Raw genomic sequence first — 13,441 nt, forward strand, 5'->3', positions numbered from 1 at the left:
CAACCAACAACCAAGCAATCAGAAAAACTGCTCCCAAAAAAGTACAAAACCAACAAAATTAATGACTTGAAAAAACTTTAAGAAGTGCCATAAAGATCGCTAACTCACATTAGATAATATTAGATGTATTTATCTTGAAGCATTCCAATGTATACATAATGAAAATTACAAACAAGATAATGATGATAATCAATAAGGAATTTCTAAAGGTAGTTGCTAAGTCTTAAAGTGATTTAAATCACTTTGCATATCATTTATGAAATTTAAAACTGAGAGCAAAGCTAAGCATAAAAATCAACCTTCTCCCTTTATACCTAGCATTTTAATTATGGAAATGCTAAAACCAATATGAAACCATCACCTAATTAAAATGTAAACCATGACGCTGTCTATCTATATATTTAGCTTCATTTACCTTCACTATTAAAATATCACCCCTACTGAACAGAGGACAGCAGGGCAGTAATTCTGATTTTCATTCTATGAAAAGAACTCTTCTTTCTTTACTTATGTCATGAGAGTATATAAAAATACAAAGATGATTAAAAGTTGAGCTACTCAATCAAACTTCATGTATAGTAATTTATACTGTATTTTTATTGTATTTATTTCAATTATTCTTTTTTGTTGAATTTGACAGTAATCTATTATGTTCTTGCTTTTCTAAACCTGAACTTTGAAGATAATATGAAAAAAATGAACAATGTAAAATTTTTTCTTGGGAAATAAATTCTTGGTATTGCCCTAATGTGTAGACATTTTTAAGTGAGGTCAGAAGAAAGAAAGCTCTATAATTAAAAGCAACTCTTTGCACCATAAAAAAATGCATATTTCACTATCATAGATGTTAATATACGCATTCTTGTTTGGGTTTTTTTTTATGCAATAAATAGACTCAAATCTCTCCTTACAGCAGGCCCTGCAAAATTTATTTATTTAACTGAATGGCATAGTAAAAAAATTTGCACTGAATCTCTGAGAGTTGATGCTAGACTGAATACATTATTGGCATGATGGGCATTGATGTGACAGAATGGGTATGAACCGTGTTGCCTGCAATAACGAATCATTAGACAAACTCGTGGGATCAGGCTTTTCAAGAAAAAGCAGTCAAATTCGTATTACAATCAAGAGCTTTAGGATGGAGTGATAACATTGACTTACATTTTGTAGTGCTTCCACGATTTCTATATTGCCTCTGGCAATATAATTTATATTCTACTTTTATTGGATTTCTTGATTTTTATTCCTTGTTTGTATCTACCAGTATAGTAAATAATGACTTTCAGACACAAACAGGATATATCATCAGTGTTGCATCTTTTAGGTAAAGGCCTTAAAATGTTTTCTCCTTATCCCCAGCAGGTCACACAAATATCTTATTCACATTTTTAGTTTAAAAAAAAATAAATAAAAATGCTGCTATATTGTTCCTGCTTAAAGCATTTTATTTCATTATTTAAAGGCTTGTGGGGATAGGACGAGGGGGAATGGGGGTAAACTGGAGAGGAGCAGATTTAGACTGGACATTAGGAAGAATTTCTTCACCATGGGAGTGGTGAGGCACTGGCACAGGTTGCCCAGGGAAGCTGTGGATGCTCCATCCCTGGAGGTGTTCAAGGTCAGGTTGGAAGGGGCCTTGGGCAGCCTGATCCATTGGGGGGTGTCCCTGCCCATGGCAGGGGGGTGGAACTGGATGAGCTTCAAGGTCCCTTCCAACCCAAACTATACCATGATACTGCTATGATACTATGATTTAATCCTGTCTGGGATTCCAACCACACATCTAACATCCTGACTTATAAGAAAGAGTAGGAAATACTCTGCCACCACAGATACATATCACTAGATATTCCTAGATATTCTATCTTATCTTTCTATATATTTTCATTATAATTTCTAGATGTACTATGTCTAATTTAGGCTAGATGGATGCAACTCATTCTGCTTCTTTACACAGACTTATGCTGATTTCAAGACCGACTATTTGAACAAATAAAAGCAGGATTCCAACTGTAATTTTTTATTGTACTATATATCCATATAAACGTTGCTTCTAGGCTTGAACTATAAAATTAACTTAGTCTGCTTTAGTTGCCCTGTTTGAGACATACATGCAAAAGCATCAGCCTTCTTAACTTTTCATATAATGACTTTCTGTTGATTATTTCTTTGAACCCTAATATACGAAATTAAAGCTTTTCCCTTCCTTCTCTACTATGATTGCACATCAATAACTCTCTTCAAACACCTGCTATTCAAGCTATGCAATTGGACTAATCTAAGTGCCTAACGGATAAGCCTTTAAGAATTCAGCTATCTTTGGATAATATTATTTTGAAAACTTCACTTTCCACAAACACTAATGTCATCCTAGAATACACATGGAAAGGGAACACAGCTAAAAGCCAATAGTGGAAATTAAGTCAATTTTCATGAAAGCAAATATTTGCGAAATTTTTCTGAGATACTTGTTCCAGCCTATTTACGCAGTGAATGATTAAGAATAAGCTGTCCAGTAAGCATTGTTCACTCAGCTAAAACACATTATTATTACTTAGTAGAAGGCAAACATGCACAAAATGAAAATAAATACATATATTCATTGTTATTTAACTTGTCACATAAATTGAAGTTGCTGTTGCCCTCTTCTATACTTTCTATAGTCATAGTCAACACTATGAGTGCTAGTTTAATGCAGATCAGAATCACTGCAGTGAATGGTGCAAGAAGATGAAGCCCACCCACGCTGTTTTTTGAAACATGAGGCAAGCTACCATGGCATGCTGGACTGCTAACATGGGAAAAAGGTACAAGTTATGAATCCATGTCCCTTAAGCTGGTTCTAAATCAGTCTCGACACTACACGAAACAAATCTGAAGCAATGAAACAAGTGAGCAAGCAATGACCTTGTACAGGTAAATACCTCCTTATGTTTTCATTGCATACCTATAAAGCAACATTGTTTACAGGCACTTTTCCCTAAATATCAAGTTCTAGATACTACAGTACAATTTTTCAAAGCCACAAAAGCAAGGTCAGATTGAAATTGCTTAAAGTATTGTATAATTTAATTTTTTCCTACGGTGAATGAAAACACATTTTTACAAGGTTAAGTAGGGTTCAAAGTATTTATTCCCTTATTCTTTTGGGAACTTTACCAGTATTCCACTATAAAGTCTGCATGACCAAACAAATATAAAAATGATAAATTAATTTTATTCCATTTTTTTCATCAGGCATAGTTTGTAAGAATAAACACCAGAATGTACTGATACACGTCTCTAGAATAAAATATTTTACATCTGCATTCAGTCACCCAGAATCAATAATGAAACCTGCACATCAATTCTTATTTGCTATGAAGTGCTATTAAATAGCACTGTTTTAAACAATATCTTCCTACTTTTTACAGGAAGATGCCTTTGCATCAGGTGCCTGGTACTGTGATATAGGTAACCAAATATATGTGACAGTGGCTTGACTGTTAGTGCAAATTGCTGCTGTGCATGTATGTGACAAACAGAAGGTTTCAAACTTGATTTAAGATTAGCTGCCTTTTCACTATGACATGACAAATTTTGACTTTACCCTTCCATCAGAAAAAAAATGCAGAGCTAACAGACTTCCAGAAACTAATTAGGATTGTGCACATTAGTAAACCTACACTATACTTGCACTGAAAGATTAAGATTGAATTTTTTTTCTTTGTAAGTACTAGAAAATGAGGTGTACAATACAGGACGTACACGTACATAATGAAATAAAGTCAAATTGTTTAGAAGAATGGTACCAGAAATGCTTAAAATTAGTTTTTTATTGCACCTAGGACAGCAACTGTGACATGCTGAGTGAGAGTGAGAGTAAGAACAAATTAGTTCATCTTCACCCAGTGCACTCCAAATGAAAGGGCACACAATCTTTATAAAATATCCACCAGCTCCAAGATTCTCTTGCAGACATGCTATGAGCTTGCATTTGAATCATGCATGGAGCTGACAGATTCATTCAAGAAGCTTAAGTTTCCGTTTTCCAATGATATATAAAAAGGAAATGAGAACACAGGCAATTATACAAACATGTTTTTGTGCATGTGTGTGTGTGCATGTGCGCATGTGCACATGCACACATGTATATAGTTTTCTAATACTCATTTAGTTGGCTAACAATTTTCTAAACATTTTTCCAAAGGAATTATAAATCTTGAGAAATATACAGCTATTTCACAGGAATTTTCAATAAAATTTGTTATAAGGATGATATCTAACGTTTGAGACTAAAAGATAGCAAGATAGAGGTCATGTAGCTATTAAAAAGGAATGTCAGAAATTAGAAGGACTAATATCCTATAAGTAGGACACTTACCTGGGACACGATTTATACTGGAGACTGCATGAATATGAACCTTGGTCTCCGATATCTTGACTAAGTCTCTTAATCATTAATAATTAATGATATTGCCTGCTCTGGACTGGATCTTTCTCACTACAAAAAACAAACAAAAAGGAAACAAAGCCTTTCTTGCATTCATCCCAAAAATGGGACATCAGGTTTTTGAGAACTAAAACATCGAAGGATGTGAGAAATAGTTTCTATCTAGTTGAGACAACAAGTTTTGAAAATTAGATCATTTACAGTTTAAAATAAACTATTGAAAATAAATGATTACTATTGAAATAAATGAAATCTGCAGAGGTGACACCACATATTTATTAAATATTATTAAATCATAACAATATTTATTCAATACCTAATAGAAACATGTTGCCTTTCTAAAATGAGAGAAATTGTCTGTTTGCCCAACAACCAAATTATTTTTGAGCAGAGATAAATACAGCTATTAGACAACTTCATAAATTTCAAATGCCAATCTGCTATACACTGGACATGTCTCAACAAAAAATAGCTAAGAAATGGAAAAGAGCTTTTTCTTACTTTGATTGAACTTGTGTTAGCTGCCATGGGCAAATACTACCTTCATCACATATATCCAGAACCAATTGAACTGATATCAAGACAAATACTAGTTTGAACATCAAATAAAGAGATCTGGGTGGTTAAAGAATCTTAAAAACCTGACAGCTTGTATTGCTGTCATGCTTGTTGAGAAATGGATGAGTATTTCAGTAGGGATACCCAGAGAATTTATTTTCTTATTCTGGAGAATGCCAGAACAGTTTGCTATAAGTCTAAATAAAAGCATCCAACATATCTGCTTTAATTCTGTATCACTAAAAATTACAAACCACAAAACCTCAAATTATAGCTTTAATGAACAAATTGTACTTTTAAAGAAATTGTAAGTATTTTTTCCACATTAGATATCAAGATCGGAAGTGAGTGTGTGTGTGTGTGCGTGTATGTGTGTGTACAACAACACAGAAAGTTAAAAATTGGAAAGATTTCCTCATTCTTGCACTCAAACTCCTAAACAAATAAATGGACAATGTATAAAGATACAGAGAGGAGTTAATGGTTGCATACATCTGCATTATTATATATGCTGTCACATAAAAAGAAATCATGCTTATTTGACGTGTGTTTTCCGGCAGATATTCAATCACCTTGCAAACTACCTGCTGTCCAAATAGTGTGAGCTTGGACAGCCAGCAAACAGAACACATTCAATTGTGAGCGAGGAGCACATGAACTCTAGCCAGGAAATCCAAACTACTTTTTATGTTCTGCTTATGTTTGAAGCTAAATTGAAATTCAAGTTCCCTTGAGAAATAACTGCCTCAACCCACATGATAAGTTCCCTCAGTCCTGATCTTAAAAGTAATTTCCATGATACCACTAGAAAGAAGAGTTTAAATATGTATCCATGTAGAAAACATCAGTCTATCACAGCAGTCAAACTGACTACAACACTGCTAGTAACTACAGAAAGTATCTGATTTGGGCACCTGCATTTTTAGAGAGGTTACAAACTAAATTTTTTCATACATCAGTTCCTAATGAGAAATGAGAACAAACACACAAAACTAGATGTACAACCAAAACCAGTAAAACAATTTGATGCTGATATTTCCAGGATATGTGGCTGAGTCACAGGCAAAAAAAATCCTAAGAAGTGAAGGGGTTCACTTTTAAATTTTCCCCACCATCACAGTTCTTTCTCTCTAGTATCCAAATTTCAAAGGAATGTAATAACCAATGGAATAATTTAATATCAAGAAAATGCCAATGTCCATGACTGGTTTGTACATATTAGAAAATATATAGATGCACTGATATTAAACACCTCCCCTGCCAAGCGAGCCACTTAGGTTTCTATGTTGATTGCCCTATGTCACTTTACAATCTCACATCACAGCATTAAGAGAAATACTCCAGATTTTTTTTAAAACCATAATTTAAATACCTGCAGAAAACTTTTTGTTGCATATTTCTATAGTGGTATTAGTTTACTGACAAAGATGTAGAGTAAATCTCTTTTACAGATTAATTAATCGGATTGGCAGACTGTCAATACAGTTTATTTGTTTAAAGATATATGAAGAATAAATTGTATAAAATTATAGTTCCATTGAAGTTAGAATAACTGAAAGATGATATACAATGATGGTAAGATATAAGAGAATAATGTTGTGGAATGGGGCTGGAGAACAACTCTTATGAGGAGCGGCTAAGAGAGCTGGGGTTGTTTAGCCTGGAGAAGAGGAGGCTGAGGGGAGACCTTATTACTCTCTACAACTACCTGAAAGGAGGTTGTGGAGAGGAGGGAGCTGGCCTCTTCTCCCAAGTGACAGAGGACAGGACAAAGGGGAATGGCCTCAAGCTGTGCCTGGGGAGGGTCAGGCTGGACATCAGGAAAAAAATTTTCACGGAAAGGGTCACTGGGCACTGGAACAGGCTGCCCAGGGAGGTGGTCAAGTCACCTTCCCTGAAGGTGTTTAAGGAACAGGTGGATGAAGTGCCTGGGGACATGGTTTAAGGGAGTGTTAGGAATCGTTGGACTCGATGATCCAATGGGTCCTTTCCAACCCGGTGATTCTATGATTCTATGATTCTATGAATGTTCAATTGATTAAATCTTTAAAGAAAAAGTAGGCTTATTACCTATGTTATGGACCATAAAAATACATGACGGCAAGAATGCAGGCATAGCAAAAAGCATTTCTTTCCTTGATATCCTTTAGAATTTATGTATTCTACATAAGTGAAACAACCAGAAGGTTAAAAATACACACATAGCTACACCTTACCCTGTGGTTTTGTAACAAAATAATGACTTGAGTGTTGCAACTTGTTGAAACATCCAGTATCCTGATTATACAAGACACCAAAAATTAACTAACAGTTTTGAGCTTTGTTAGACAAATGTAACCAAGTGAGAGGCAATTACAACCTGAGGGAACATAAAAGACAAATGTTTTGGTGGGTGAACCTGTGGACCATGGCAAGATCAGTACATAAATAAAATTAGAGATGTTTCATAATATTCAACTTATTTTGATATTGTCAAATGCTACAGAATTCGGTTCCTGGTCTGATTTTTGGCTTGATTCCAAGATGTTTTGCAGGTCTGCTTTGAAGATCAGGCTTAAGAGACATGGATAAAGATGAGTTAATTCTTGAAGACAGCAGTTGTTTACTTTCCAGGAAAGTCCTTTATACAATAGATAAATTCTGAAGCTCAAGAGTGTGATTCAGAAATTTTGATTGTTTCATTAGGGGAAAATATAACGTAGAGGCTGTCAAATTATTTCATCCTTGCCACTCAGGACAGAGTAGATCCACTTGATGCACAGAAGACAACAAAATGTTTTATTCCAATGATGAGTTTAGCCCGTGGATTATTTCAGTGATAAGTTATTGGCAGAGCGTTTTGTTCAAAGTCAGATCTTCCTCTAGTATTGCCTGCTCCTGAATGATTATTTTCCACACAAACCCAGGATAGTATGGTTTGTTACAGCTACAGTAGAAATGTTTAGGGACTTATTTGTCCTGAAGTTCTAACATGCTTTCACATGTATCTTTCTAAACTGATGATTGAACAGGGAGGTAACAGATCTCAACTAGACGTTAAAGAAGAGTAATACTAAGCTACTAGTGGGAGAGTATCTTTCAATAAATGATTACTACATCTCTGATTGCTCCACCTACTATTCTTTCGGTTACACAGACAGTCATTACATTCAGTTTTGCTTGCCTGATATATAGTATACCAGGGCAATTATTTGTAACTTTACCTTTCAAGTTTCCTTCTTACTTTGTGCACTGGAATAAGAGATGGTATACCTGAAAGTGTCTTGACCTTTCCCAGCTATACTACTTAACCTGATAAAATAAACTTGCACAACTTGCCTATGCTAAGTTTTTACACAATTGCAAATAAACCACATTTCTTTTTTAATTATATCTTTGATGAGATATACAACATCCATCCTTACAGACAATTCACTCCAGTTGCCTGTCATTATTAGATAAATGCTCTTACTGGAGACCCTATTTCTCCTCTCTATGTAGAAAAAGAACATAGGATAATTAGCTCAGATTCAGAATGTGACTTTTACATGCAAGGTTAGTATATTCATAAAACTTGTCCAACTGGAGATCTACAAATTGAACTCAGAAAGGCTTTTATTGTGCTAATTGGCCAGTGACTGCAGCTGTAAAGTTAAAAATAGAAATTCAACAGCTAATACAAATAAAGATTGTTGCAACTGTCAGCCAGCAGTGACAAACTCATGTCCTGGCTCTCCATGACCCCTTCAAGTGGTGCAATTACTATTGTTTCCATAAGAACTCAACATCGGCTTATGCTAAAACAGCAAATAACATAAAATAATGTCAAAAGGTCAAAGCAGTTCAGTTCCAACAAATATTTTATCATTATTCTTTTTTTGTGCACATACTCTTTAAACTGGTTTAGCAAAAGTATTTTCATTTTCAAAAGGGGTCTAGCTACAATTCTGATTTCCTATCAGTGCCTAGGTATACAAATACAATTTCTTAGTTTGTATCTATCTATACATATATGCGTGTCCACAGAAGAAATATGTATATATTCAATGGTATGGTGGATAAGAAACTGGCTGGGTGTTCAATGCCTCAAAGTCCAGATTGAGATCTGTGACGAGTGGTGTCCCTCAGGGGTCCGTACTGGGACCGGTGCTGTTCAATATCTTTATCAATGACATTGACAGCAAGACTGAGTGCACCCTCAGCAAGTTTGCAGATGATACCAAACTGAGTGGTGTAGTTGCCACACCGGAAGGACGGGATGTCATCCAGAGGGACCTGGACAGACTGGAGAAGTGGGCCCCTAAGAACCTCATGATGTGCAACAAGGCCAAGTGTAAGGTCCTGCACCTGGGTTGGAGCAATCCCCAATTTCAGTACATGATGGGGGATGATGTGGTTGAGAGCAGCCCTGTAGAGAAGGACTTGGGGGTGCTGGTGGATGAGAAGCTCAACATGAGCCAGCAACATGTGCTTACAGCCCAGAAGGCCAACTGTATCCTGGGCCACATCAAAAGACGTGTGGCCAGCAGGGCGAGGGAAGAGATTCTGCCCCTCTATTCCTCTCTTGTGAGACCTCATCTGGAATACTGTGTCCAATTCTGTAATCCCCAACGTAAGAAGGACATGGAGCTGTTGGAATGGGTCCAGAGGAGGGCTACAAAGATGATCAGAGGGCTGGAGCACCTTTCATATAAGGACAGGCAGAAAGAGTTGGGCCTGTTCAGCCTGGAGAAGAGAAGACTCAGAGGAGATCTTATAGCGACCTTCCAGTATCTGAAAGGGGCTAAAAGAAAGCTGGAGAGGGGCTGTTCATAAAGTCTTGTGGTGATAGGATGAGGGAGAATGCGTATAAACTGAAAAGGGGCAGATTTAGACTGGACATTAGGAAGAATTTCTTCACCATGAGAGTGGTGAGGCACTGGCACAGGTTGCCCAGGGAAGCTGTGGATGCCCCACCCCTGGAGGTGTTCAAGACCAGGTTGGAAGGGGCCTTGGGCAGCCTGATCCAGTGGGATGTCCCAGCCCACGGCAGGGGGGTTGGAACTAGATGATCTTTAAGGTCCCTTCCAACCCAAACTATCCTATGATTCTATGATTCTATGATTCTATGAAGTTTAAGTCCATTTTACTCTCAGATGTTTGTTGCTAAGAATGTGACTCCTTCGTACTTGATACAAATTTCCCACTGGTGCACAATGTGCATGTGTGGACATGTGAGGATTTTGCTGACCTTTTTATATGACAATCTTCTAGCAATCAATTTTTGAAAAGATTAAGAAACTAATGTGAATACTAACTAGTTCAAGTAGAAGACTACCATTTCATGAAACTGCAGAAGAAAAGTGGTATTCATCAGTACACAGTTAATGAAACGGATTTGAACATGATCCAAAGTAACAATGCTTATTAAAGCAGAAACAAATACTGACAGATTTCATTCATTCTTTCAGCTTTAAGTTTGATTACATGCCTACAGCTATTACATGTAGCTTTGTTAAATGTTCTATTGTCATGTCATTTAATTGCTATATTTTTAACAGTCTCTTTGTAAAACAAATATGTGCACTTTAAGATATACGATTTCAGATCATAAACTGCAGTTTTGTGCATATGGATTCTGCTTTCTACAACAGTTTAACCACAGAAAATTACATAAATTTATATAAAAGTTGGAAGACTAAAACCAATCCATCCTGAAGTAGTACACTTCATTAAACAAAAGCATGAACTATTTTGTCATTAGAAGAAAAAACAGCTAATAATTTTATGTCAACAGGTATATACTACATATAAATTTGAGGAAGACTGATGTGATGGTTATATGATCATTAAATAAAAAGCTTCTGCTATTCTTTGTAAGTAGATAATCCGTTGGAAACAGGGGTTTTTTTCAAGTTGTTCACAACAAATTGTTGCATAGGAATTTTCATTTCTGAGGTATAGGTGTATACAATATTCCAAAATGAACAGTGTTCCCAAGCATATGCAATATTTTTTGGCATGTGTGTGGGGGTTCATATGAAAGAGGAGTGATACGTTCTAATTTTTTTCCCAAATCACTTACAGGTATATATAAATACAGTAATTTAAATTCTGTAATGGAAGGGTTAAAAATTAACTCACAGTAGTCAGTGACACACCATTTATCTGTATTTATAAAAAATTCAGGATCATTAAAGATGCACATAAGCTTTGTGATTTCTGAACTGTAATGATGAAATAACGAGTTTATAAATCAAGTGTGTAACATTTCAAACATTATTTCTGTGAAACTATTAAGCCAGAGTTTGCATAATTATTTCAGATAAATACACCTCTCAAGCTGCTGAAGCAAGGTCTTCAATAAACTAACTAGTAAACAGAACTGCTGGAACAATCCATTTTTTTTCCTTGCACTAGATTCCTGCACTGATTTAGTGATTCATCACAAACCTTTAACTTTCCAGCAAAGCTTTGGCATATGGGAAAGAAAAATATTTTAAAATATTGTATGCTCTAGTTCTAGGAGTTTTCAACTGGATAGTGCTATTGTAGCTTGTAGCGCGGAAGGTCAAACACTGGAAGCAGTAGTATCAAATATTTTATTGGAATATAGTCTTCTGCACAGAGAAAAAAATCTGTACTTTTTAACATACCTTTTTAACCTATTAAAATTTCCATACTTAATTGTCCTCTGGAATAATATTACACCATTTTACCAAAGTGAACAGGTATGCCTAAACACGCTTCTGACACAAAGAGCAAAAACATATATGGATGTCCTGTTTTGCAAGCACACTGTGCTAAAAATAAAAATAAAAACCACAAAGAAACACCCTCACTAAAGCCAAGCAAAAAGCCCCCCCAAAACTTCTAACAAACTCTTCACCACATGAATATTAATGTCATAAAGTTGTAACAATGTGAATCCAACATAATCATTCACTAATGGCAACTCAGAAGTAGCAAGGTATCTGCACAATATGTCTCACGAGGCAATGATCTTGGATAATCCCATGCATTACGGAGCATTAGCAGATGTAGAACAATTCTAGACATATGTTTAATGCTAGTTTTGTTGGCTAGTTTTCTTATTTCCAATAAACTAATAGAGAACAGAAATGTGCTATGATCCTAGGAATTAGAAATGTATTATCAGCTACATCAAAATATGGATTATGAAGGTCAAAATCCAGAGAGAGAGACACTACACTGTCCTAGCAGAAGCACTGCTGGTTTAAACGGCAGAGTGCTCTATGTCTTCCTTTGATACACAAAAAGACACTATTCCACTGCTAACCAAGGAGCACTTCTGCCACCTTTATCCAAAGCTTTGGAAACAGCTGGGCAGATAACAGACTTTCCACTGAACATAGATGTTCTTTCAGGGGTAGATCTAAAATACCGACTCAAGTTACACTTTGCTGCTATTAAAGATTCCAGATGGAGGCTGTCTCATAGAAGTCCATATACCCATCTACACCCTCTTATCAACATGAAAACAGCTACTCTAAAATTTAAGTGAAACACAGTCCAAATAGCCAGTAAAACCTAAAAATACCACATTAAGAACAATATAAACTAAAAAAGACATTCTCAACAGACCTAACCAAGTTTACTCCTGAGATACAATACAGAACAGACATAGTAAACTTCTAATTGCTATCCTAGGTAACATGCAACCAAGAGATGCTTGGGGTAGTTTCCATGATGCTTTTGGTTGGGCAAAGAAAAAAATCTAAGATCCAGATATATTTCCAGCAGATACAATTAACCAGAAATATCTGAATAGATAGAACATAGCTCCAGTCACTGCAGAATATATATATATGTAAAGGTATAAATTTCTAAAGTAACACTTCAGAAGGATGCATGATTTTTAATCCAAAATCACAAGATCTGTATATAACATGGCAAAGGAAAGAGAACTAAAACTACAAGTTATTACTTCAGGAAAAAGAGTACATAAAGTTACTGGGATACTTACCACTGTGAAATTCATAACCTTCAAAATCCATATTGTCATTGCTAAATTAACAATCATGGTAACCAACAGCAGAAGGACAAAGAAGTATAAGCACCTCTTTCGCCATCCATAAATCCCCACTGGGTAAAACTGAGGATGATCAGTCCTTGGAAGGCTGTTCTGTTGTGTCGCTAATATATACTGCTCTCGTGTCATCTGGAAAAAAAAATATGTAAGTATAAGTAAGCAAATGAGAGGTTTGTCTTCCACAGATTTTATTACATGAAGATTATCTGAGAACATATAAAAAATCAGTTTCTTTGGGCAGAGGAGGAATGCATTCATTCAGCATAAACCACATCAATGTTGTTTCTCTTAGACATTTAGTAAACATTTGGTAATTTTCATTGAATTAAAGTCAACCTCTGGTTTGATATTTCAAATTAGATTTGCATTTCAAATTAATCAGCAAGAAACTATAAAAAATATTAATGTAATCCATCTATGTATCTTACATTCTATTT

General features: G+C 35.5%; 1 protein-coding gene across 1 annotated transcript in view; it reads right to left on the reverse strand.

Moving 5' to 3' along the window:
- Positions 1-13,441, reverse strand: part of SGCZ (sarcoglycan zeta) — a 413,634-nt gene that overhangs the window by 209,156 nt on the left and 191,037 nt on the right. The window contains exon 2 of the mRNA XM_009569840.2: positions 12,939-13,133. Coding sequence (XP_009568135.1) covers positions 12,939-13,133 — 195 coding nt within the window. The remainder of the gene's footprint in view (positions 1-12,938; positions 13,134-13,441) is intronic.

Source organism: Cuculus canorus, chromosome 4 (genome assembly GCF_017976375.1).
Source record: "Cuculus canorus isolate bCucCan1 chromosome 4, bCucCan1.pri, whole genome shotgun sequence".
Classification (NCBI taxonomy): domain Eukaryota; kingdom Metazoa; phylum Chordata; class Aves; order Cuculiformes; family Cuculidae; genus Cuculus; species Cuculus canorus.